Genomic DNA, 27,325 nt, shown 5'->3' with positions numbered 1-27,325 from the left:
TCCATTTCAGGAATGTTACTGTCCACAAACCATTGCCTCACAGATGCAGCTTTTGCCGTGCGTTTCCAAGCTGATACAAACAGTCATCTTCTCCGACTGTTCCTCTCCTGCACAAAGTGCACAATGCTGTGTTTTGTTAATCACAATAAGACGACTACGGTCTAAGCACGAAAAACACTCCCATACGCTAACATTACTTCCTCCGTACTTCACTGTTGGCACTACACTTGATGGCAGGTAACGTTCTCCAGAAATTCTCGTAACTCAAACCCTTCCATCGGATTGCTACACAATATAGCGCGATTCATAACTCTAAATAACTCGTTTCGCTCTTTACACAGCCTCAAGCTTCGCTTAGCATTGACTACAGAAATGGGTAGCTCATAAGCAGCTGATCGACGTTGTACCCCATTCTTTTTAACACTCTATGCACGGTCAATGCGCTAGCTGGTGTGCCGGTAGCACTTTGGAACACACGAGTGTTTCCTTCCACTGATTTCACACGATTTTTTACAACCTCCCTCAAAATGCTTGACGGCCTCTGTCCGTCAGTATATGATGTCAGCCTTGTTGTGGTTTAGCTGGTTCACTCTTACGCGTTTCCATTTCAAAACGGCATCGCCAACGTTCGACCTGAGCAGCTTTAGAAGGATCGAAATGTCCCTGATGTACCTGTTTCTCAGGCGACGTCCAGTGACTAGTCCCCGTTCGAAGCCGCTGAGCTCGCCTGATCGATCTATGCTGCTGTTACCGAATCTCTACTAACAACACATTACTCGCCGCCGCCTTTTATACTGGCGGATCAATTCCGCATTACGTAGGGTGTCCGAATTCTTTTGATCAGATAGTGTATATCGTAGGTCGCTGCAACAACAAAGCGTACCAAGCAACCGGAAAACAGCGTATGTCATTCCCATTTCAAAGAAGGGGCGTCGAAATAATGCACATGATTGCAGGCCTATTATCACTGACGTCAGTCCGTTGTAGAACATGTTCTGCGCACACGCATTATGACTTTTTTGGAGATCAAAAATCTTCTCTAAAAAAACCAACATGGATTCCGTAAATAGCGATCTTCCGAAATACAACTCGCTCTGTTTCTCTATGAAACCCAGGGCGCCGTAAACAGATATCCAAGATGATATCGCGTTCCTTGATTTCCGGAAGGCATTTGACACACTTCCGCACTGGCGTTTGGTGGACAGAATACAAACTTCCCGAGTACCGAACCAGACTTGTCACTGGATTAACGCCTTTCTAAGTGATAGAACTCAATATTTTATTTAGTTATTGTTTATTTATGTATTTAACCTGATCTGATTAAGGCCATCGGACCCTCTCTTACATCAGACCAGAGTTTCCTTACGTCGTTATTGCCAAAGAAATAACTATTTTAATAAGAAACAGTAATAACATGATTTGAGTGTCTTCAGTGACAATACGAATAAATAATACTGACAATGAACTAATAAAGTTAATACTAGCAGTACTTGTACTGCTGCTGGAGCTGCTCCTGCTGCCACTAATAGTGATAACAGTAATACTAGTAATAATAAAAAAATGCCAACAATAACGACAGTCACAGATATAAAAAGAATTTATAAACGTAAAAAATAGATGCTTTCTGGTGTAGTGAGGTCTGGGGATAGGAAATTTAAGGAGACTGCACCAGTCAAGAATACTGGAAATTGGGGGAAGATCTCGGTGGAAGGAGGATGCAAAAGGGTAATGAGCGCGTACAGGGACAATAGTAATCATTACTGTTGCTTTTGTAGATATGTCATTAACTGTCTTCTGAAGCTGGAGATGTTATTCGGTTCTCTAATATAGATTGTCGGATTCCTGCTACTGAGAACATCGAGAAAATGGCTGTTCGTTGGGGTTGGACAGAAAGAATTTTGCTCTGTTGGTAACAGGTCTTTCTGTCACGTAGTTCAGACAAGAGCGTTAAGGTCGAGAAGAGATATGGGAGACAGTGTACGCTGATAAGACAGTGGAGAAGACAGAGGGTATGGAAATCTCTGCGCTTGTCTGCATGCAGCCAAGATAACTGTGCATGTGATGGTGAAATATGTTCATAGAGTCGAACATCACAGATATAATGAAGACAGGCTTTAATAACCAATTGCCAGGCGCCATGAGCTGCCTGAGAAAGTCCTTGCAGGATGACATCGCTGTAATCAATAATTAGTGGTATAAGTGTTTATATAAGTTCCCAGGTGAAGCGTGAAGAGCTTTTTTATACTTTTTCAGGGCATGGAGAGATGCTGATACCTTCTTGCACATTGCCGTTACGTTCCCAGTCCAATTTAGATTTTAATATGTTATCACTCCTAGACTCTTTGCTGAAAGAGAGAATTGATATTTGTTCCATTTAGGGGTTCCCGATATATCGGGCTAACAAGCTTAGAATGACCAACCAGAACCACTTGGGTTTTGGATGGGTTGAGCTTCAATCCTATATTCTACGTCCACTTTGATAAAGAATACTGGTCAATACTGAGATTCTCGATAGCTGTCATCGCTTTTATTGGTTTTCCTCTTAGATGCAACTGAAGTCGTCAGCGTACATGTGGTATTTGTAGTAGCACAAAACTAACAACACATTATTTCCATACAATGCAAAGAGTATAGGACCTAATATCGATCTCTGGGTACTTGATATTACCTGCTTCCATTGTAATTTTAAGGTAGCGTACATGAGGCAATCCTGGCGAGATGTGAGATATGAGCGAAATCATTGCACTGCCCTTGGCAAGAAATTTAGGCTGCTAAGTTTGGCAAGTAAAATGTCGAAGACGACAGTATCAAAGACTTTGCTGAAGCCTAAGAAGTACATTATAATCGCTTCTTGCGTATCCATGGCAAGCTTCAGATCACGTGTTACCTTTAAGGCAGAAGTTGTGCTGCGATATTTACGGAAACCTGAAAGGTCTTTGCATAGTAGGTTCTTTGTGATTAGGTAGTTTGTTAGCTGGTCGTGGACTACATATTTTCGGTGATCAGAGGATGCAGTGGCAGGATTCTTTTTGGGTAGTCGCTTAAGTAGTGGCCTGTATCCACGCATCAGGGAAAACATTTGTGGTTTAGAAGTGGTTGAAGATATCTGTTATAATGGGCGGTAATGAATCAATAACACGCTTCATCATTTGGACAGTGATGCCATCTTGTCTAGTAGATGCTGATCTGATACGCGTGACGGCTTTTTTTGGCGGCATTGCAAGTAACATGCTTTAGATAAAAATTTTTCGTGGCTACAGTCGTTTACTCCTATGAAGCAATCAATGAGTCTCGTTTGTGGTTCAGTTGTGATTGTAGGAGATGTGAAGTACCAGTTCGGTTCTTCAGCTGGGACAACTGGATCATTTGTAGCTTTTACTTTGCCTATATCAAGACCACTAATTTTTCCAAAGGACAGCTGGTCTATTTCTATTGTCAGTTAATGTATGAGCTTGCCTGAGTTTTGCATTTCTCACAGCTTGGCTGACACTGTTCGACTTCTGCTAGTAAGCAACTTGATTATCAGGCGTGGGGCGCAGTTTGCATGCCTGATATGCAGCATCTCCGAGATTCATGAGCGTTTTAGATGTCCAGTAGTTAAGGTGCAGGTTACCTTCTTACTTTTCTGGTCTTAAGGGGAGCATATTTGTCATATGATTGAGTCAGTTTGTTGGTGAATCCATAAAATTTTTCGTTACTGTCCGAGAAAGGAACAGAAGACGTCCCCCAAACTATTTCTTGCGCCTCAATTGAACTACTAATAATCATTGCGTTTGACGTCCCTGTATATAGTCACTTGGAGTTTTTTTCTGGGCGTCAGGCTCGGAAAGTTACGCGTTTAGCTTTTTCTTTGTTTTCTTTGTAGCATATTTCTCACATTTCGTGTATGTTTCCCTATTTAAGAGGTTTAATCTCGCATTGTGTGACTGTACGGTAGTTTGTAGGACACTAATTATTCATTTGTTTGTTTTCTAGCGCTAAGGACAATTCGTTTCAGCCTAGTAAATGTCAGTCAGGCTCCAACTGCCGTCTGGTACCACGTGGGGAGCAGCAGGTTAATGATTTGGCTTTTTCTGCGTTTTTTAGTAGCAAATTTCTTAAATTTTGTGGGTGTTTTTTCTATTTAAGACGCGTAATCTCGCGTTTTTGTAACAGAAAAGGGTAGAATCAGGCATTCTGTAGCGCACTTGCCATTTCTTGTGAACAGTAGCTACACAGCTCATTAAGGTGTCAGCTTCCATTACTGACACATCAGGAGTGTAGCAAACTTACAAATCTAGGTTTCTGTCCGTGCTTATATAGTTTACTTCTTCAGTCGCCCCTTCTAGGAGGGGTAGGATGTGTAAGTGCACCCTGTACATGAGGCCAGCAGACTTTAGAACTCCCGCCAACACTATTTTCCTAAGAGGCTCCATAACGCTCCTAGCAAGGGAGCTCCCGATAACTACCAAACCCCTGCCCCCATGTGCCATGTGCCATGTGTGAGCTGGTTGCAGTTCACAAACAACTGAATGTGCTTTTGGCTAATCAGCTGTCTTCAGGCTGCTGCGTCGTCGGGTTGTAGTGGGAGTGAAGAATCTGGCCTGTCGCATGGGACACCACAGGTGCCTCTTGTTTCGCCCACGGGCTCTGCTGCCAAGGCACCTTGCGTGGTTGATCCGCCGTCACTGCAGGATGAATGGCAGGTGGTGACGTTTTCCCACCGCTCAAGCCGGAGGGCCAACGTAGTGGTTGGGTGTCTGGCCTCACCTGTTCGCTCTGTAAGTGAACAGGTGGGTGCTCCTTCGGCAGGGTTCGACAGGCACATGGGGGTACGGATTTGGTAGTTATCGGGAGCTCCAACGTTACGAGCATTATGGAGCCTCTTAGGAATATAGTGTTGGCGGAACCCAGAGTTGATCGGTGTCCTTTGGTTTGGAGCCAAGTGGAGGAACTCAACCAAAGGATTCGTCGACTCTGTGACGGTCTTGACTAGATTTCTGAATCTGGGTTATCAAGTGGGGAATCGTAGTGACGCTCCTTGATAGGTCAAGGGTGCACAACCCAAAGGAAGCAACTCCTTGGGTAGCAGAGTACATGTGGAGGCACATCGGATTTTCTTAGGCCAGGCAGTAGTTTGAGGTACTCTGATGAACACTCGCCAGACAACATGCAGATAGCTAAATCAAACCACATTCAGAGTAAAGACACTTTGACTGTCAAAACTGTATAAGTAAATTGTCGAAGTATTCGTAACAGAGTTCCTGAATTTACTGCCATCCAGGAAACTTCTCGCACTTAAATTATTCTGGGGATGGAGAACTCTTGAAGCGTGAAGTAGAAAGCTCTGAGGTATTTAGCGATTCATGGGACATATATCAAAATGACAGATTAGACGCTGTGACAATGTTAGAGTAATTCAGACAGTCTACGGTCAGCAGTGCGGAAATGCCCAGATCATGCACTACTATTGCTCATATTTTTTGTAAACATTAAGTGGAGCCCCTCCACTCCCACACTTCAATGGTGACCTTTTCAAACAGATCTGCCTATGCTCATATTTTTTGTAAACATTAAGTGGAGCCCCTCCACCCCCACACTTGAATGGTGACCTTTTCAAACAGTGCGAAAATGTCCAGATCATGCAGTACTAGCTGGACACCTCCAACTAGTACAGCATGATCTGGGCATTTCCGCACTGCTGACCATAGACTGTTTTCAAATGTATTTAACCTGCCGAGTATAGACTGGGACATCTCTGGATTCACTGGACGGGGTATAGACAGTCCAGTGAAGTACTTCTGAACACGTTTTCATAAAACTGTATTGAGCAGCTAGTTCGACAGTACACAGGCAACGGGAATATTTTAGAACTTGTAGCTCAAATCTGAGCAGAATGACGTGGCCAGTAGATACGCTATCAACAGGGCATGTGTGGAGAGAGCAGTAATGGTGGGGTTATAGGTGGGCCTTGTAGGGGAAATACCGAGCGCTGGAGGGGAAGTCTGTCCTAAACTGACGCCTATGCTCAATTTTTTGTAAACATTAAGTGGAGCCCCTCCACTACCACACTTGAATGGTGACCTTTTCAAACAGATCTGCCACCTTCGCTTTGTTTAGAATCTAACAAGAATTCCACTGAAAATGCAACACAAGCAGCGATTTATTTTCATCTGGCTTGTTAACTATCTTTAACTTTCAGAGAGACGTCAGGAATGGTGAATTCTGAGTAAAACCAGTATTTCTCTTGTTGACATGTTAAAATTTACTTCTTCTGCCAAAACGTAACAGAGTTTACATAATATCACCTCAGTAACGTGTTGTGCAGATGCAGTTGCCAGAGAATTCTGAAACAACTGCTTATTAAGTTTATTAAGTGAGGAAATGATGACAAGTAAGGTCAGCATCTAATAAAAACGCCCTTCCTCGATATAAAAATAAATGTTTAATGTCTTCACTTACGTTGTTTCAAAACCCATAGTGTTCCTCGTTTCACCAGCTATTGATGGTCATTAAATATTATGTTTTTTCATCAAAAAAGTCTGTTGTTAGTGGATAACAAGGCAGATAATGAAGTTTTGCATAATAACGACACGGCAAAATACCCTCAAAAAGACTGTAGTTAGAAGAATAACACGGCAGATAATGAAGTTTTCCATAACATCCACATAGCAATACACTCTCCTCTTTGTGTTCTATCATTTGCCAAAATCTCATTTCGATATCGCAAATTGTTCATCAAATTTGAGGAATGTTGTGGATATTTATCTCTGGCTTTATCGCTGGCGTGCACGATCCCATATTAGTGTGCTACATCAGATCAATTTTGTTAATATTGGCGAAAAATAGTGACCCTTACCCAATTCTTAAGAAAAATTCAATATGTTAGCTAAATTTCATATGCAACAACATATTAAGTAATATTCACCGAACGCAAAATCATAGCGACTTATATTTTTGGTAGTAAACTCCACGATTTCGCGCAGTGTCTTACTTAGTGCAAATATTACAATAACTATGACCATTACGGAAATGATGGGCACATCACCATGAAGATGACATATAAAGCTATAAGTAAGGCAAAAATGATTTATTTTACCGAATAGTTTCCATAAAATCGTTTGAGAAAGATTACAGGGTGTGCGCCACGATACTGTCATCGCCGGCTGGACGAAAGGGGCAAGCACTGTCGCCCCCCCCCCCCCCCCCTCTTCCGAACAAATGTACGAACTCGCGCAGCGCTTTGGACGAAAACTGGTCAGTGCGCATCGCCCATGGTATCCTGTGCCGACTCTGTAAACAGGCCTGGACGGCGTTACTGAAGTTAATAAATCAATCAAGAAGGGTAGCAGAGTATTTCTGATAGAAAGACAGATGAGCAATTGTCAGCATCCCACTTAGACAACGAATTGACACCATTAGTTCCAGTATGATGGACAAAGAGGAATTTTGGGCAAGATTTAAACGGAGCCGGCCGATGCGGCCGAGCGGTTCTAGGCGCTTCAGTCTGGAACCGCGCGACGCTACGGTCGCAGGTTCGAATCCTGCCTCGGGCATGGATGTGTGTACTGTCCTTAGGTTGAAGTAGTTCTAAGTTCTAGGGGACTGATGACCTCGGATGTTGAGTCCCATAGTGCTCAGAGCCATTTGAACCATTTAAACGGATCGTAAATCATGCTCTAAAGTAAGTGTTGAGAAACTGGCTTAAAGACGGAGTAAACCCATCATGATTTAAGAAGAAAATTCAGAAAATCCTGAGGCAGCAGAGCACTCTCGGTTCAAAAGAGAGCGCGCCTATGACGACAGGCTAAAGTTAATAGACATTGGTGTGTCTGTGTAAAGCTCGATGCGTAAAGCATTCAACTACCGCCGTCATACCGTAGCAAATGATCTTGCCGAGAACCCGAGAAAATTCTGGTCCTACGTAAAATGGCTAAGCGGGTCTAAGGCTTCTATGTAGTCACTCACTGACCAGTCTGATTTGGTAATAGAAGATAGCAAAAGAAAACCCGAAGCTTTAAATTTCGCGTTTAAGAAGTTGTTCACACAGGAGAATCGTACAAACATACTGTTGTTTGACAATCGCACAGTCTCAATGGAGGGCATAGTAATGACCATCCCCGGCGTAGAGAAGCAATTGAAAGGGTTGAAAACAAATAAGTCGCCAGCTCCCCCGAATCCCAGTTCGGTTTTACGAAGAGTAATCTACGACATTGACCGCTTACTCAGTTTGCATATGTAGCGAATCTCACGCCCATTACAAAGTCCCAAGAGACTGGAAAAAACTGCAGATGACTCCTGTATACAAGAAGGGTAAAGAACGGACTCACAAAATTACAGACCAATATTCTTAATACCAATTTGCTGCAGAATCCTTGAACATATTCTCAGTTCGAATATAATAAATTTCCTTGAGACGGAAAAGTTCCTGTCCACGAAGAGCGCAGTTTTAGAAAGCATCGTTCGTCTGAAACTCAGCTTGCCCTATCTCACATGATATCCTGCGAACCATGGATGAGAGGCAACAGACACCTCCATCTACATGAAAGCTCTGCAAATCACACTTAAGTGCCTGTCAGAGGGTTCATCGAACCACCTTCACAATAATTCTCTGTGATTCCACTTTCGAACGCGGAAAAAACGAACACCTACTTCTTTCCATGCGAGCTCTGATTTCCCTTATTTTATTATGATGATCGTTTCTCACTATATATGTCGGCGTCAACAAAATATTTTCGCATTCGGAGGAGAAAGTAGGTGATTGAAATTTCGTGAGAAGATCCCGCTGCAACGAGAAACGCCGTTGTTTTAATGATGTGCACCACAAATCCTGTATCATGTCCATGACACTCTCTCCTCTATTTCTCGATAGTACAAAACGTGCTGCTCTCTTTGAACTTTCTCGGTGTACTCCGTTAATCCTACTGGAAAAGATTCCACACCGCGCAGCAGTACTCCAAAAGAGGATGACAAGCGTAGCTTAGGCAGTCTCTTTAGTACATCTGCTGCATCTTCTAAATGTTCTGCCAATAAAATGCAGTCTCTGGTTCGCCTTCCCCACAACATTTCCAATTTAAGTGGTTCGTAAATGTCATTCCTAGGTGTGTACTTGAATTCACGGTCTTTAAATGTGGTTGATTTATCGTGTAACAGAAATTGAACGGATTGCTTTTAGCACTCATGTAGATGAACCCACACGTCTCATTATTTAGGGCCAATTGCCAATTTTCTCAGCGTAGATATATCTTTTCTAAACAGATTTGCAATTTGTTTTGGTCCTTGATGACTTTACTAGACGATAATCGACATAATCATATGCAAACAACCCAAGATGGCTACTCAGTTTGTCTCCTAAATCGTTCATGTAGATTGGAGCAGCAGAGGGTCTACAAAGCTACCTTGGGGAACGCCATATATCACTTCTGTTTTACTCGTTGACTTTCCGTTAATTTCTAAGAACTGTGATCTCTTTGACAGGAAATCACGGATCAAATCGCATAACTCAGGCGATATTCCATAAGCATGGAATTTGATTATAAGCCGTTTGTGAGGTACAGTGTCGAAAGTCGTCTGGAAATCTAGAAATACGGAATCAATCTGAAATTCCTTGTCGATAGCTCTCAACATTTAATGTGAGTAAAGAGCTAGTTGTTCCAAAATCCGGTTGCATATCGACGTTAATGATATGGTCCTACAATTTAGTGAATTACTCCTGTTGCCTTTCTTGAATATTAGTGTGACCTGTGCAATTATCCTGTCTTTGGGTACGAATCTTTGTCGAGCGAGCGGTGGTATATGATTGTTAAGTACGGAGTTATTGTTAAATATGGCGCTATTGTGAAAGGAACCTAATTGCTATACCGTCTGGACCAGAAGACTTGCTTTTATTACGGGATTTTAGTTGTTTCACTACTCCGAGGGTATTTACTTCTAAGTTTCTCATGTTGGTAGCTGTTCTTCATTCTTGGGTAAAGAAATTTCAGAAAGTTATGTTTAGTAACTAAGCTTCAGCAGCGCTGTCATCGATAGTATTTCCACTGCTGTCACACAGAGAAAGCATTGATTGTGTCTTGCAGCTAGAATACTTTACATACGACCACAATCTCTTTGGATTTTCTGCCAGTTTCCGAGACAAGGCATCTTTTTGGAAACTGTTATAAGAATCTCGCGCTGAATGTCGAGCGCTTTGAAGTCCGCGCTGAATGTCGAGCTTCTGTAAAAAATCGCCAATATTGGTGATTTGGCGTTCATTTAAATTTGGCATGCTTTTTCCGTTCTTTCTGCAACAGTGTTCTGAGCTGTTTTATGTACCAAGGAAGATCAGTTTCGTCGCATGTTAATTTATTTGGTATAAATCTCTCAACTGCTGTCGATACTACATCTTTGAATTCAAGCCACATCTAGTCTACAATTACATGGCCTAAAGGTTTCTGACGACACGAGACAGTGTGGTACTGGGGTGTAAGACTCACACGTCTCTCGCAGTTGACTTACGTATTGTGTGCAGCCGATCTTCTTCCCGGGTCAGAGGGCTGCGTCGATCTTCACAAACTCTTTTTCTCCGAAGAATGTAGCTGGTTAAAGGAATTTCAAAATAGACTTCTTTTCTACTCTTGAAATGATTCTGTACTCTCAGCATACTTTTTGTTCAACTCTGTTATATTCTCATCTCCACAATAAAACAATTTCACAAGTTCCACATAACCGTTCAACTCTAGCAAGTCAACTCCGTCTTGGGGGTCTAGTTTAGCAGGGGATACAACCCGTCGGCTTTGAGCAATGACGTCAGAATTGGCCAGAGAGCATGCATTACAAAGATGAAAGAGTTGAGAAGAATATTCAGAAACAAAGGAATGCGAGAGAGAAAAACTGTACTTCACATATATGAGGTCAGTAGTATTTTCACGTTAACGATATCGGGTGTTTGTATCTTAGTATTTCTCCGAAAAATACAGTGGAAAGAAATGAATGAAATATATTACTAGCAAAGAATACATCACGTTACATGTTTGTCAGTTGTATCTCGAAACTCTTTCGAACTATATTGCTTAAGTGCAGTACGGGATACAAGTTTAGCGTACGTCGATTTCTTTGTTTTAAGTAGCATTGCTGTCCTGTTGTTCACTTGAACTATGTATCGCCTGTTTCACTAAACCGTAAATGAAACACCAGACACAAATTAAAAGCTCATTCGAAGTTTGTTGCCTAAGTGCAGTACGGAATACGAGTGTGTAGTAAGTCGATTTCTTCGTTTTCAGTAGCTGTCGTGTTCTTTATTTGAACGATGTATCCTCCGCTTCCGTAAACCCTAAATGAAACACGGGATACAAATTGTAGATGTGTTTTTTTATTTCCTCTCCGCTATTGCTAACAGTCTTTTCTTACGTACTTATTAGTACTACTGATGACATAAGGACCTACGTCTGTAATATTTGTATACCAGACTTCCGATGACCTCTGTATATGTACACTGGTAACAAAATGATGGAAATAGACGTACGTTACATTTGCAACCTGTACCTCAATTGAATTACACGGAGACAAGAAGACCACAGATATACAATTTGTAGCGCGTACGTCACTATGGGGTACAGTTTTCTTGTTGCCTTGGACGCTAAGTCCGCAGAATGCTTTGTCTCCACGAATACTCATCTAGGTGGCTTTGAAGAGTCGAAATCTGACGTTTCCCTTTCCCTACAAAAGATTTTACGGCTGACCAGTACCCCTCTATACTGTTAGTGCAGGCGCCTGTCGATAGAGATCTAAATTCAATGTTCTGGTTTACTACTAGATGTTGATAACCCCTATCCCCTAAATCCCTATATGAAGAAAACCCGTCTGAAATAACAACAGGACCCCCTGCAACCTGATCTTCAATTAACCTAACCAAAACTTCCTTACTTCTATTTGGTACTACTCTGAACACAACATCCTCACAATGCTGACCTGAAACTACTGCCCCCCACACCCATAATCCCACCGGAGGTTCCCCCTGTTATACTTCCTTTTCCCAAAATGCGATTCGTCAATTTCGACCATAACCCCCCCCACCAACGGCCCCCGACATTTCATACATTCACCACAAACTTCCCTACAAAACGAGTACCTGTCTACTACCGTACGCTTACTCACACGACATTCATGCACACAGAGCCATACAGGATATCTTAAACACCAACAATATGTGATTTTCATTATGTCTCTCAGGGCGAGCTTAGATTTCTCGAACCACGTTCCCCTGCTAATAGATCGCCATAACCGGTCTCTGCTGCACCTCCATACAAATAAGTCGTGAGTACGGCGACTTGATACACTGGTGAGGCGCATATGTTCGCCGCACTCACGACATCGGACGTATTCAGCAATAAGACCACAAATTTGCAAGAAGCAAATTGTGGTCAACATGTCTTCGCCCATGGCTTCTCTTAAATCGTCAAGCCTCATTGCGATAGACAAATCCATTCCTATAAACGAAAATAAGACACTAAAAATTGTTCTATAATAAACAACTAATACTCCAAATTACCTCAATATCATTACGAATAATATTAAATACCGTTTGAATAAGAAACAACCAATTAATTTAATTAATTCAGGCGATGAATAATTTAAGGAATATCAAGCGATCGCTTTTAGATACACATTCAATTATTTTAATGATAGCGCTCATTGGAACACAGGACTGTTTTATTATCTATGCCTCGAAGTGAAGACATTACTCTCTATGACTAAGGCATGACGTCATTGGTCAAAGCCGACGGGTTGTATCCCCTGCTTCACTAGATACCGTCTTAGACCATCGGATACTAAGAGATACAATTACAATATGTTTGGTTTAATAACCATTGTAAAACCAGTTCTTGCTTCTAGCAAGTCCAACACCACAAAACCAAACGAAAGTGTCTTTAGTTTAATACATAATTCATTTGTTCACAACAAATACAGTCGTTACACCATCAAGGAATAAAGCGTGCTTGCTCCCTGTACTGTTTATACAGCTTCTATGGCGCGAGCGGCAAACAATTGTCCGCGCCGATCGACCGCCACTATTGCAGTATTCTCCCGGTGATTCTCCCGATACACGTCCATCCTGCACACACAGAAACCGGCGGCGAGGTAGACACATCTCCACTCTCTCACCCTCGTTCTTAAAATATCGTGTGTTCGAGACGGTGGAAAGCCGAGTGTCTGTAGAACTTACACTGCAATTCCCGAGGCACTACAATTGTTAATTTGGAGGGAGTGGAGACTGTCTCTCAGGAAGGTGTCAAGCGAATTTTTTTACCTGCTTTTTTGGGTAGATATATTTTTGTTTATTTTTGGAGGATTTTGCAGGTCTGGTATTCAGTCTCGTTACGACAACCCTGTGTTCACTAATCCCTGTATCCGTTTCGACGTCCGTTATAAGTTCACGATTATTTGTTGCTAAGACGTCAAGTGTGTTTTCACAAGCATTTACTATTCGAGTGGGCTCATGGACCAATTGTTCGAAATAATTTTCAGAGAATGCGTTAGCACAATTTCGGATGATGTTTTATGGATACCCTCGGATTTAAACATGTATGTTCGCCAAGTTATGGAGGGTAAATTAAAGTCACCATGAACCATAATTGTATGAGTCGCGGACGTATTTTGAAATTAGACTCAAGATTTCTTCGAACCTTTCAGCAACTGTAACATCTGACTTGGGAAATCGGTAAAAAATCCAATTATTATTTTGTTCCGGTTGCCAAGAATGACCTCAACATATACTACCACACAGGAACTATCTACTTCAATTTCGTACAGGATAAATTACTTCCAACAGCAACAAACACGCCACCGCCAACTGTATTTAGCCTATCCTTTCTCAACACCGTTAGGTCCTTCGCAAAAATTTCTGCTGAAATTGTCTTCTCCTTTAGCAAGTTTTCAGTTCCTATAACGATTTGAGCATCAGTGCTTTCAGTTAGCTCTTGGAGCTCTGGTACTTTCCCAACGCAGCTACGAAAATTTACAGCTGTTTTTCCGATGGTTCCTAGATCCAAATTCTTCCTGTGTTCGATCTGCACTCTCTGAGACTGAAGCCCTTTTTGTGTTTCCCCCACACACTCTAACCTAAAATACTGCCCAGCCACGCCACACAGTCCCCACTACCCGTGTAGCCGCCTCCTGAGTGTAATGGACTCCTGACGTATTTAGTGGAACCCGAAACCCCACCACCCCACGGCGCAAGTCGAGGAATCAGCAGCCTACACGGTCGCAGAACCGTCTGAGCCTCTGATTCAGCCCCTCCGCTCGGCTCTGTACCAGAGGTCCGCAATTGGCCTGTCGACTATGCTGCAAGTAGTGAGCTCTGCTTTCATATCGCGAGCAAGACTGGCAGCCTTTACCACAGATTTAATATTCCTGGATTTACAAAATTATTTGACACTGAGCCCCACTGTGGAGTGTTACCGAAGGTACGAAGATACAGTATAGGTTCCCACATATGTGAGTGGCTCGAAAACTTCTTAGGTAACAGTACCCAGCAGGTAGTCCTCGTCATCGACTGTTCATCAAAGGGTACTGTCAGAAGTGCCCCAGTTAAGTGTGAAAGACCGCTGTTATTTACTATATATATAAATGATCAGGTGAGCAGGAATCTGTGGCTGTTTGATGATGATGCCGTGATATACGTGAAGAAGTCGTTGAGTGACTGTAGGAGGATACAAATTACTTACACAAAATTTCTAGTTGGTGTGGTGAATGGCAGCTATCTCTAAATGTACAAAAATACAAGTTAATGCAGATTAGTACGAAAAAGAAACCCGTAATGTTCAAATACAGCATTAGTAGTGCCTTGCTTGACAGTCACGTCTATTAAATATCTAGGTGTAGCTTAAAAAGCGTTTGAAATGGAACGAGCATGTAAGGATCGTGGTAGGGAAGACCAATGGTCGACTTCGGTTTACTGGGAGAATTTTAGGAAGGAGACCACATAGAGGACACTAGTACTCCTTGTGTATTTGCCGGCCGGAGTGGCCGTGCGGTTCTAGGCGCTACAGTCTGGAACCGCGAGACCGTTACGGTCGCAGGTTCGAATCCTGCCTCTGGCATGGATGTGTGTGATGTCTTTAGGTTAGTTAGGTTTAAGTAGTTCTAAGTTCTAGGGGACTGATGACCTTAGAAGTTAAGTCCCATAGTGCTCAGAGCCATTTGAACCATTTGAACCTTGTGTATTTGGGATCCGCAGTATATTGGATTAAAGGCAGACATTGAAGCAAGTCAGAGGTGAGCTGCTAGATTTTTTAGCGGTAGGTTCGCACAATACGCAAGTATTATGGAGATGCTTCAGGACGTCAAATAGCAATCACTGGGGGTAAGGTGACGTTCTTTTCAAGAAACAGTACTGGGAACATTTAGATAGCTGGCATTTGAAGCTGACTGAAGAAGGGTTTTACTACCGCCAAAATATTTCAGAAAAGGACCACGAAGATAAGAGAAATTAGGGCACGTACGGAGGCATACAGTCACAGATTTTGGGACGACGCTGCTTGTAATACAGTAATAACAAAACTTGGAATATTTCACTATCCGCCTTGTTTTATATACGTTTCTGCACGTTTGAATTTTAGTAACAGCTATGGTGCAATATCGTCGGTGCTTTGGATGTAAAGAGAAGTATTTGAATGGAGGACCAGTTACTTTTCACAGATTTGCACAAAAAATTTATAATTGTAAATGTCATATGATTTGAGGCACTTTATATGTTGAAAACTACTGAGACACGTAATTATACAGTCTTGTACTGTAGAGATGATGTCAGCAGTTTTACGGCCATGTGTTTACAAATGTGTTTGAGTAAACTGCCAATCAGTGTATGCATATTGGTGCTATGTTCACAAGCAGATAAAATTTGTACATGACATCCTCCCATTGACGGAGTACTCAATTTATTACATGTATCCAAATATTTCTGCATGTGAGTTTCCTATGTAGTGACAGAGTAACGTAATTAATTAGCACAAATTCGACAATAAGAATCAGTTCAACAGAAAACCTTTTAAAATTTTTTTTGTCTGTCACTTCTTTTATTACTCCAAAATTCGAGCGCTGATCTTGTATTTTTTTTTTTTTTTTTTTTTGTAGTGTATAATTTTACTTTTCTGATGAGATTGCGAAAAAATGTTACAGATATGTTACTTGACTACACAAAACAAAAGGGTAAATCAAGAAAAATTGAAAACAGTAATGGGCAAGCAGCTGGTGCAAATCGCTTACAGCATTTACTGTAACAATTTCATAGTTCCAAATACATCGTTTTTTCGTGACACTTTGGCGCCGTCTACAGTGTCATAGTAACAATTAATTACATCACAGATTCGACATTATGAATAAGTGCAACAGAAACCGTAAAAAAAAAAAAAAAAAAAAATATTGTTGGCTTTCACTTCGTATCCCGTTACCAAAAAAAAAAAACTTAAATACAGTAGAATATGAGCTATGTTACTGCGACGAAAAAACCACAATACTATTGCTCTTCCCATCTTTAAGCCAACTACATTTCCTGATATCAAATTGCTAACATGTCTGTAAAACGCGTATACAAAGTTACCGGTACTTGTGAAGGTGATCCGTCTGTAGCGGCGAAGTAGTAACACTCAAAATACGATAAGTGCTATACGTGCTAAAAAATGCGCCGTCCCAAAATCACGCGACGAGCTGCAGGAGATTTTGCAGACATAATTCTCGTTCTGTACATCCAAATACTTACTCCATAGATATGAACACAGACGAAACATTTTCGCACTGCTAGCGCCGAAGCGGAGAGAGCGTGAACTTCCTTTGATAGTTCGCTGTAATACCGTCAACCAGTGGAACACGATAGTACGTATTGGAAACAGAATGCTGTTCACTTGCGCTCTCCTGCTGTTTACACCAGAGAGTTCTCGTTCGCTTGTGTTCGCTCCGGTGTAAACAAGGGTTAATAGGGACAACAACCGACGCGGCCGACAAGGAAGCAGACTACAATGTGAGTGAAGGATAGTTCTTGTCAACAACCAAGTCACGGATGTGCGCTCCCATGTAGCGAAAGAGACATGCAACATCCTCACATCGATTTGCGCGTAGAATCTTCATCAACTTTAGCTGCAGTTCAGTGTCACGTACTTTTCGAGGTTCGTTCCTTTCTTGACCTGAGTGTTTTTATCTCGACACACGCGCCGTCGTCTGTGGTTGGATTATTGGTTGGTTTATTTGAGGGAGGGACCAAACAGCGAGTCATCGGTCCCTTCGGTTTATGGAAGGATGGGGAAGGAAATCGCCCGTGCTCTTTCAAAGGTACCATCCCGGCATTTGCCTGAAACGATTTAGGAAAGTCACGGAAAACCTGAAATAGGATGGCCGGACGCGTGTTTGAACCGTCGTCCTCCCGAAAGCGAGTCCAGTGTGCCACTGCGCCGCCGCCGCCATCAGTGGTCTAGGCGTTAGGATGTTTGTTTCTACTGTAGAAAACGGAGACACATCAGCACTGTTTGTACCTTTCAAATGTCAAAGACGCCCTGTGACACAGCTAATCTTCACTCAGATAAAACACATAAACTGTTAATTGATCATCAGTAATTTTTCAAGTGGACATGGAAGCTTCAGTCTCCTTTATTAAGTGGAATACCTATGCAGTGCTTGGGTCACCCAGATTACAACTGTTTGCTAAGAAAGTTGCAACATGTAATGGCCACAATTTACAAATCAAAGAAACTTTCCAGGCTGACGATTTTATATGTGTGTTGTCAGAGGTTTTTCTTTCTTGGTTAACAGTTCACTAATGCACCGACAACATCTTTGACATAGAGGCTTGTAACGCATTCGATTTCTCAATTAACAGAAAAGTTCATTTAGTTTCCACTGAAATTCCATTTCAAGATGTCGATGAACTGTGCACAAAGTTTCCCAGTTTTTATTCTCTGGGATGGGTTGTGCAAAGGTCATACTGGCTCGGATCCAAGTCACGGAAACCACTGTTAGCCATTTTTTCTAAGCCCGCCCAGTGCCCCACGTTCTGCGCGACTGAGTCAAGGTGGAACTGGACCTTAACCAAGTCATCCACCAATTTAGTCCAGCTCCTGTGCGTTTCCATTAACAATCATTAGGAAGGCCAATGGCTCGCTTAGACTTTGTGGGGCCTTCAAAACAATGAATGTGCAAGTTACTGTAAATACTTTTCCTGTTCCTCGACCAGAAGATTCATTCTCTAGATCAGTGGTCGTCAAACTGTAGCTCGCGTGCCACTTGCGGCGTGAATCAAGTATTCTGCGGCCCGCGGCTCTCAGACCTATTTTACTATAATATTCATCTAGCAACTAAAAGCCAAATCAAAAAGCGCCAAGTAACGTTAAGAGCTTCTTAAGAATGTAGTTTTCTAACTCAGTAACAAACGAAACTATGGTGTAGTCGGCATGCGTAGTGCTGACGCCTGCTATCGACACCACAAAGATGCTCCTTGCTATCGAAGCATCGCTGGACACACCAGTGAGACGGAAGCAGCAAGACACACTCACAGAAGTTCTCCGCGCAACTGTCGGAGGCCTGTCTTGGAATAGACTGACGCACGGACACAAGGTCAGTTTATGCCAGACTACGTTCCAGTCAACGCTACGTCCACAGCAAGCAACAGAGTTAGGGACAACTGTTTAGACTATTCAAGTTAATCCTCAAGTCCTTGCATATCTTGGTGAGCTTTGTCCTTGAATAGGGCTACGAGAAAGAGTTTCTACTGAACAGTGCTTGCTTCGAGTTGTTATACCAGCAAGTGTATTTCAGCATAAGTGTTACTCTGGTTCTATCAATGTATATAAACGTACCTACGCTCTAAAGCACAGTCACAGCAAAGAAGAAGTTGCATAACAGAAGATAAGTGTTCATTTTGACTGTAAATATATTTCAGTTCTTACATTTTATGTACGCAATAATCGTGTCATTTATCACCTGTTTAGAACCCAGTTCATTTGTGACCATCCCTCATGATGAAAACCACTTACAGAGACAGTAATATTTTAAGATATGCGTAGTTTTAATTGACATTGGTAAATTTGGCCATGAGCTAACTCGTAAGTGAAGTTGGCCGCTTACCTCATGTATTAAAAGATGTGAGAGAGGGGATGTTTTATCGTTTGTCTTCCAGTACTGACAACTCCCAGGCAAGCATGACTCGTACCAGTCAGCTACTACGGTATAAATTTTGATATGAAAAGGAAATAGATTCTAGAATACACATTGCAGAGATGGTCATCTGTAAATGCAGTATATATTTATAACAAGAAATCTGAAATTAAATTAAGGGTTTTGTAATACAACATAATGAGTAGGAGAAAAATAATATTCAGAACGTTTAGTAAACATCTGTGGTCATGTCTCATACTGCATGATGCATTTAAATATAAGTAGAGTCACTGTTATTAATTAATTAATCTTCTGCTCACACAGACAACACAATAACTCGTCTTCAGGCAGTTACAGTATCACAACTACTTAAACCTAATTAACGTAAGGACATTACACACATCCATGCCCGAGGCAGGATCCGAACCTGCGACCGTAGTGGTTGCTCGGTTCCAGACTGTAGAACCTAGAACCGCTCGGCCACTCCGGCCGGCCCCATAGTATTTGACTCAAAGATTATGAATTCAGCTCTTCAAAACTATGCCTAGATAAAATAGGAGGCTCTAGTTATTTTGCAAGTTTTATTATATCTGTAGGGAGTTCAGTTTCATCTGGTGACAAAACACAAACCACTGCTGGCTTTGTTCAGTCCCTGACCATCGCTACCACATACAAAAGTGTATCACTCACAGTGGTATGACCTGTTCCTGTCAGCATGCAATAATATTGTATACAAGCCTACCAGTTATCATGCCAATGGAGAAACATTACCAGGATCCCAGATGATCCAGACATGGAGTTCAATCAATAGGAGGTCGTTTGTTTCAATACAGATGCCGAGGCATACCACATTCTGGAAGATTTTGCAATTATCCCATCAATTATCACAGCAGTTGGAGGAAGACCCTGCCCTTTGGCAGTTCCCAAAATGGGTGAGACTGGGCTGGCCTGATCGCCAACCAGCACAGTCCAGCCCAATACTGAGAACCTTGATGTAAGGTCTAACTGCTCTTGGTGGCATGCCACTTGTTGGTTCATCACATGAGTCTTACCAGGTAGTCAATGCAAATTCAGTATGTGGCAAAGTGCTTTCTTTACTTCATGCAGGACACTGGAACATCACTCACACGGAGATCTTGGTTCACCATCACGTCTATTGGCCAGTTGTGGGCAAAGAAATCGAGGATCTGGCACACACATGCCTGGAATGTGCATCTCAACAGGCTGTTCCTCCTAATGTTTTTCCCTATGGCCTAAACCATTTGATCCTGTGGACTGTGTGCATGTCGACTATGCAGGACGTTTTTGGCTAAATGTGACTCACAGTGATAGTCGCTTTTTCTGAGGCGAAAGTGTACAACAACAGCAGAAACCACAATCAAAGCATTCACACAAGTTTTCACCATTGAAGATTTTCCCAGGGTAGTGGTCACAAGCAATGGACCCTTCCATGGCGACAAGTGCAAGAGGCATCAAAAATAAACCCACACAACAGACATTACAGCAATGATACTTCAGGCCGTGCAAAGCATGAACTCAAACTGACCAGCTTACTGGTAGAGCAACAGAGGACAACACCAGTGGCCACACCTGAAACAGCTCCAAGGCATGTGCACAGGCTGATCAGTGCTTGCGGGCTGAACTATTTCCTACTTCCACAGAAACGAAATTTGAGCCAATCAAACAAAACTGTTACTCCCCTCAAAGATGACTATTTAGACCCATGCTGAGATGGCACCTAGCAGTTCCAGTGCAGCTAGCCGCATCAGGAAGGCCCCACCTGGATGATGCAATACCAAGATCAACTCCTCTGCGCATCACTGTCACCATGAAATGGGACTTTGCCAAATGGGATGTTGCCGAGTGGAGAGGACTTTGGCATTCTATTTTGCTATGTCTCCTGCACTTGGAAAGTGTTGGATTTAATGTCAGTATTACAAAATTCATTCATACAGAATTTTAAAAGATTCTACCTGTGACTTACTTTTTGGAATTCAGTTCATTTGACCAATCAGTCAGTCAAGAAAGTTTTATTTTCTTGTTCTTCAGTAGTTAGTATTTGTTTTTAAATTTCCGAAGTTGTTTCTTGTGTTGCAAATAAATCTGTTCAATTGGAATACTTGGTGAATGTTTTTTGTGATATATGTGAAGGAAGCAACATGTCAGCTCCAAGTTCGCATCATTCACATTTATGAATTTTTTTTTTTACCAGTACAGAATCTGTCATCTCTGTACTGCTCTTTTCCATCTTCAATCCAATGGAGAGGTGGATCAAATGGTTTGCAGCTTCAAAGAAAACCTTAAGGTAGAGGTTCAGTCAATTCACTCACAGAAAATACATTAACTCTTGAATCTTACATGGCTATGCCAGCTGCTGGGAGGACTCCTGCAGAGATCCCACATGGTAGACAATCTCAGACCTCCTTGCACTTCCTCCACCCACAGTAGAACAAGCTAACATCTGCACACTAGCAGTTCAGAACAGACAGTGTGGTGTGGGTGCAAACATTTGTTTGGCAAGCAGACAGGTTGGATACCTGCAAAGACTCTGGCACACGACCTTTGATGTGGAGCACCATCGGAACCAGCTGCAGTCTAGGCTGCCCCAACCAGGGCTTCCACGTCATACCACCTTCAATCCTGGGCTCAGATTTCAACATTGCCTCTTCTTCAGATACAACAGCTGCAGCAACAGCAGCAGCAAGAGGCATATAGGTGCCAGTTTCCTGCAGCTGCCATGAACTGGCTCCTCACACTCTTTCCATGACAAGAAGTAACAGCCTCTGCTGAAGCCACGGACCCAATCCACTCTCATGTTGACAATGGCACTGACACAACAATATGCTCAGCAGCACCACCACCTAGCTAGGTGCCAGGCTTAGCAGCAGTACTGCAGCACCCAGCCTCACTGAGCAGTGATGTTGAAATAAGAAAGTGCATCCCTGGATATCTGAGGTGGCCCCTCTTCTTCCACACAAGAGCTGGCATAAGTTCGACCTATGAATCCTATATGTTGTCTCTTGGAGGGTGGAGGGTGGAGTAGGGATGCTGTATCCAGTGATTCAGAGATCAATATGTGAAATTGCGTTTCATGGTCCCACTACCAGCAGCACACAGATTACTGCATTACACCATGAGCGACACTGCAAGCCAGAAACATACAACTGGGAACCTTGTGGAATCATGTGGTGCCAATCAGCTTCTTTAGGCTTAGAACACAGATGCCAACACACCTAGTGGAGGCCCTCTTATGTTGTCCTGCCTCAGTGATAAGACGCTGTATAGCTGTTACTCCTACAATGACCATAGTGGTGAACGTAAACTTTTGGAGGTTTATTCTGCCAACCGTATTCTCTGCTACAGCTCATAATCGATTCCACCTGCACTTGGGTTCGAGTATTGTATTCTATGTAACCAGTGTATTGTGCTTCATAAACGAGCTGTGTACCACAACTTAACACTGGTCATGTGAAACCCAAATAAAATTCTCCTAACATGACACTATGAAAGCTGTAAATTGAGGCATACTTCTGGATTCAGTTTTTAAAGGACTTCAGAAAAACTTTTAATCAGTATAATATCAATGCTTATTAGTGAAAGTACGAAGTATCAAACGATATTTGTGACTGGATTGAGGATTTATTGATAGAAATGATGAGGCATATTATTTATGATACAGAGTCATTGAGAAATGTAAAAGTAACTTCACACATATCCCTGGGAAGTGTGTTGGGACACTCGCTGTTAATTTTGTATATTAATAACTTTGCAGATAATATTTACAATAACTTGAGATATTTTTGCATATGATACCGTTATCATAATGAAGTACTCTCTCAAAAAAGCTGCACGAATATCAGGCCAGATCATTAGAAAATTTCAAAGTGATCTGCTTTAAATTAAAACATTGCTCACTTTACAAAATGCAAAAACATAGTATTCTGTGACTACAACATAACAATGTCACAAACTGAATAAGTAACTGAAATGCATATCTTGGTGTAGCAATTTATGGGGACATGAAATGGAATAATCACATAAGTTCAATCACAGGTAAAACAACTCATTGACAGGCTAAGGGGAAAATGAAATCAGTTTACAATGCAGACTGCTTACAAATCATTCGAGTGTCCCATCCTAGAATATTGCTCCATGTGTTAGACCTATACCAAATCAGGGTAATAAAGAATATTCAAGATATACAAAGAACAGTAGCACCATTGATCACATGTTTGTTAGCCTCACAGTGTGTCACAGAAACGCTGTATCACCTGAATTGTCAGATAATTGAAGATAAAAGTAACAATTACAATGTTTCAAGAACAAGTATTAAGTGAAAACCATATGAGGTCCATCTACATATCGCACTCATACAGGAATTCCTTAATAGGTTGACCCAAGACCATTGTGATATGCATAATTAAGCTCTATCGCGAACATCCTGTCCTATTTTTCACAAGCTGATTTCCCCTTGCATGCTAAGACTGTGTTCCCAATTATTTGACTTTTTAAATCAGTGCATTGAATTAAACAAATGAAGATGAAATTTCTTAGTGTGAACACCCCAACCCTTCATGCACTCATTGTGGGTGAATTAAAAGAGACTGTCTAGGCAGCTTTATTTTCCGATTCGTCATTTACTCGCTTCATTATGTTCTTCACCTTGTTTACATCTACATATACACACGTACTTCGCAAGTCACTGTATAGTGTGTGGCAGAGGGTATTCTATACCACTACTAGTTATTTCCTTGCCTGTTCCAATTGCAGATAGGGAGAGGGTAAAACAACTGTCTACACACCGCCATGTGAGCCCCAATTTTTCGTATTTTATCTTCCTGGTCCCTATGAAAATGTATGTTGCCAGCAGTAGAATCTTCTGCTGTCAGCTTCAAATGCTGATTCTATAAATTTTCTCAATAGTGTTCCTCAAAAACAACATCTCTGAATCGTATTCCCATTATTCAGAAGTTTCGGTGTAGTCTATATTCATATAGTCATGACTTGGCATAATGCCTTCATTGTAATTAAGGCTCTAGTGCATTTCAACGCAGTTAGATGTTTCCAAAATTTCTACTCTGTAGTGCTTTTGTACTTGTCTGAACATAATTGCCTCTATTAACAATACAATTATGTGCAATCTTTTAACTGATTCAGGAGCGCCAGATATTCCATGTAAGTCCTTTTGGATGTCAAATATTAATTCAAACATGCCCCCATTATCTCTTCATAACAATAAACATGTAGCTATGTTTTTATTACTATTGTATTACTGCTACAATTGTTCAGAAATTGTTTTTCAGGAAGACTGCCAATCTAAACTCTCTTTATTGGTTGGGTTTTGGTACTACCTGTCAGCCCACCCTCCCAACTCGGGGCTACAAGCATTGGAGAAAATATATCCAAGTTTTCGAGAAGTGTGAGTTCTGTTAACATGAAGAGGAGTGCTGTAAAGACAGTCGAAAAATCGGATTTTATAGTCTCTTTTAGTTTCAAAAAGATGTGGCAAGTTTTCCAAAAGGATCTTATCCAAGCCATGTAGCTCCCAACACTTGGAGAAACTAAATGTCAACTCGAACAGAGACCTGCTTGTCTAAGTCAGCTTTATGCAATTGGAGCCTGGAAGATATCCCAGAGATTGGTTGGTATCGACTATTTTGCCCAAAAGCCACTGCCACACAGCTGACCTTAAGGAGGAGGAAGAGAGAGAGAGAAATTAGACCAACAGTAGTCTCGTGACTTTGGCTTTTAAGCCCAAGATCGCTGGTCTGTGAATCATAATGTTTCACTATCGGAAGGAATAATGGTGCCTGAATCAAGCCTGAGTTTGTTATGGTAGAGTACAGACGACACTGACAAGCTCCCAGTTCCAGGTTTTCAATGTGCACGCAGAACCACTTCTGGCCAAACTGCTAAGGTGGACACATGCAAAATTACTGCTTTGATCACGGAAACGTGTTGCATTCCATCTGTAAAAAAAAAAAAAAAAAAAAAAAAAAAAAACTCATTTCGGTCGCAAACATAGTTTTAAAAAACAAGCGTATTTTCTTTATTGTATATAGATCAGTATTAATCAAAAGCTTTCCAGTAGTCAAGAACAGCCACGGTAGTTCTTACCTGTGGCTCTTAGGGTAAGTGAAGCTCGTGAGTTCGATTTGTAACAATTGTTGTTTGTTGAATCAACAGTGTCTTCCACTGATACGGGGCATTTGCTTTCAAATCGCATATCGTTGTCTAGAATTTTGCTACAGATAGTAGTAACTAGTGACCACAGTAGTTAGTCGGTTGCAAATGTAATAATTAAAAGTTTTCGCTCATTCAAGCAGCTGACGCGGCCTAATGGGAGTACATTGTTATACGATATTTTTATATTTTTGTCACAAAAATGGTAGATTTCCCACGTAAATCGCTACAAGCTCGCAAATTGTAAGATAAGAATTTAGAAACCTTGTGGCTGTATTGTTTTGGGGACGAGGCTCTCCGTTAGGATGTAGTTCTTATGTGTCTTTGAAAACATTAGCATTTGTCTCTGAATACAATGAAGTCGAAGGCCTGTTTCAGAATTCCTATTTTTACACCGGTTTTAAATTTCTATTGGATAGATTTCAAAGAACGCAAAAAAATTCTGTGAGTTTTCACTAGTATATGGAAAAAATGAAATTACGTGCAAGAGGCGGTGAGGGGAGGGGGCTCGTGATCTAGCTGTAAATCATACTGGTTCTTGCAATTAAACTTAAGATATTTTGCTGTTAAGCAAGGAGTTTTGTAACAATAGGCTGCGAACAGAGAATTCCAAAGAATAAGAAGTACTGTATATCAAACTTTAGATATATGTAATTTTCATGTTACATACCTCTGGTCGGAATCTTCGATTGGATAACTTTTGCAGTACAACAGTTCGTCTACACAAATCATCCCGACGCAAAGTATTTTCGGCTGTGTTGCAGTCATCGTGTTTAGTTCTTTCTCGAAGATCCTATGTGTATCACAAATTGTTGTTTAGGTTGTACAGACACCAATCCAGAAACGTTGCAAAGCTCATTGACAAATATTTTCGCAGGACATGCCATCGTGTGATAGTTGCAGTGTGCAAACTCATTGGCGGGCGAAGCAGAGAATTTGTGTGAAATGTGGCTTTTATTCGATTTATGATTATTAAATTTATGGAGCAGAATGTGAAATGTGATTTACCAGAAAGATAGACGTTGTCTTATTATCACTTTCCTTTTTCGAGAGAAGGTCTACCTAATCGACCAAGCAACCTGTTAAACAGATTAATTGAGGAATACAAGCATACCACCCAACCAGCCCTCGTTAGCAAATCAGCGGTGTGTGTACAGTACAGAGGTGTGATGTATTCTCATGCAAACTATGTTAATAATTTAGAATTTCTCAGAGTACCAGTAAAGAGGAGATAGATAATATTTCGTTGCATAATCGAAGTTATAAAAGTGAACTGTTGTAGTCTTGTTGATACTACCGTATATATTGCATCAGAATCCTTTTTTCATTTCGTACTTTTCACACATTGCAGAGAATGGGGTGAATGATATTTGGTGTTTAGAAACCAAAAACAGGCAGTCTGAATACACAGAAATAGCGCATCCTTTCACTACCTTCAGTTTCATGTTTCTGTGTTGTCAAGTTATTTTTCTTCAGTTCTGTATGTTATCAGCAAAAGTGTTTATTTTATTATTTACTGACATACAACCTGGGAAAGCATTACTTATCTCCGACATCTGTGAATGAGTTTGCGCATTTGCATTCGGAAAAAATGCTTCAAACTCGTGCCTGCCAAACCATGCAGAGATTTTCCATGGTTCTTAGAAATTTGCTGTAGCAAACTGAAAGGTGTGATCAGTTTCTTATTACCTCATTGGTGTGTTAACCCCTATTCCTCCTTTGTTGTAACTAAGTATTCTGCTCTTGGACCATTCCATTACTTTGACAGTAACAAAATTAATTTAACCTAAAGGCAAATGGGACAGAAATTAAAATGAATTTCAGTGGAAACTTATTCCTAGCTCCTGAAGGGCAGTTTGAGTAGATAGGAAAAATTACATGTCTCCCATCGAGCAGAAAACACGTGCTGAGAAATTGCAAGCAATTAAGACTGGTTTAAACAGATTCAAACACACATCAAAGCAGAACATATGATAAAATAGGCTTCTAACTGTAACAATAATATAAACAGGGAACTTTAAAGGGTAGAACAGCAGTAGAGCTT

The 27,325-nt window shown here is 41.4% G+C and overlaps 1 protein-coding gene across 2 annotated transcripts in view; it reads right to left on the bottom strand.

Annotated features, from left to right (window-relative positions):
- LOC126473209 (ketohexokinase-like) overlaps positions 1 to 26,190 on the bottom strand; it is a 79,782-nt gene extending 53,592 nt beyond the window's left edge. For both annotated transcript variants that reach the window (XM_050100117.1, XM_050100118.1), the window contains exon 1: positions 25,952 to 26,190. In XM_050100117.1, coding sequence (XP_049956074.1) covers positions 25,952 to 26,049 — 98 coding nt within the window. In that variant the 5' untranslated portion in view covers positions 26,050 to 26,190. The remainder of the gene's footprint in view (positions 1 to 25,951) is intronic.
- Between the last annotated feature and the right edge of the window lie 1,135 nt (positions 26,191 to 27,325).

This window comes from Schistocerca serialis, chromosome 4 (genome assembly GCF_023864345.2).
Source record: "Schistocerca serialis cubense isolate TAMUIC-IGC-003099 chromosome 4, iqSchSeri2.2, whole genome shotgun sequence".
NCBI lineage: Eukaryota > Metazoa > Arthropoda > Insecta > Orthoptera > Acrididae > Schistocerca > Schistocerca serialis.
Note: the sequence above shows the minus strand (reverse complement) of the source record. Positions and strands in the feature narration are given on the sequence as shown.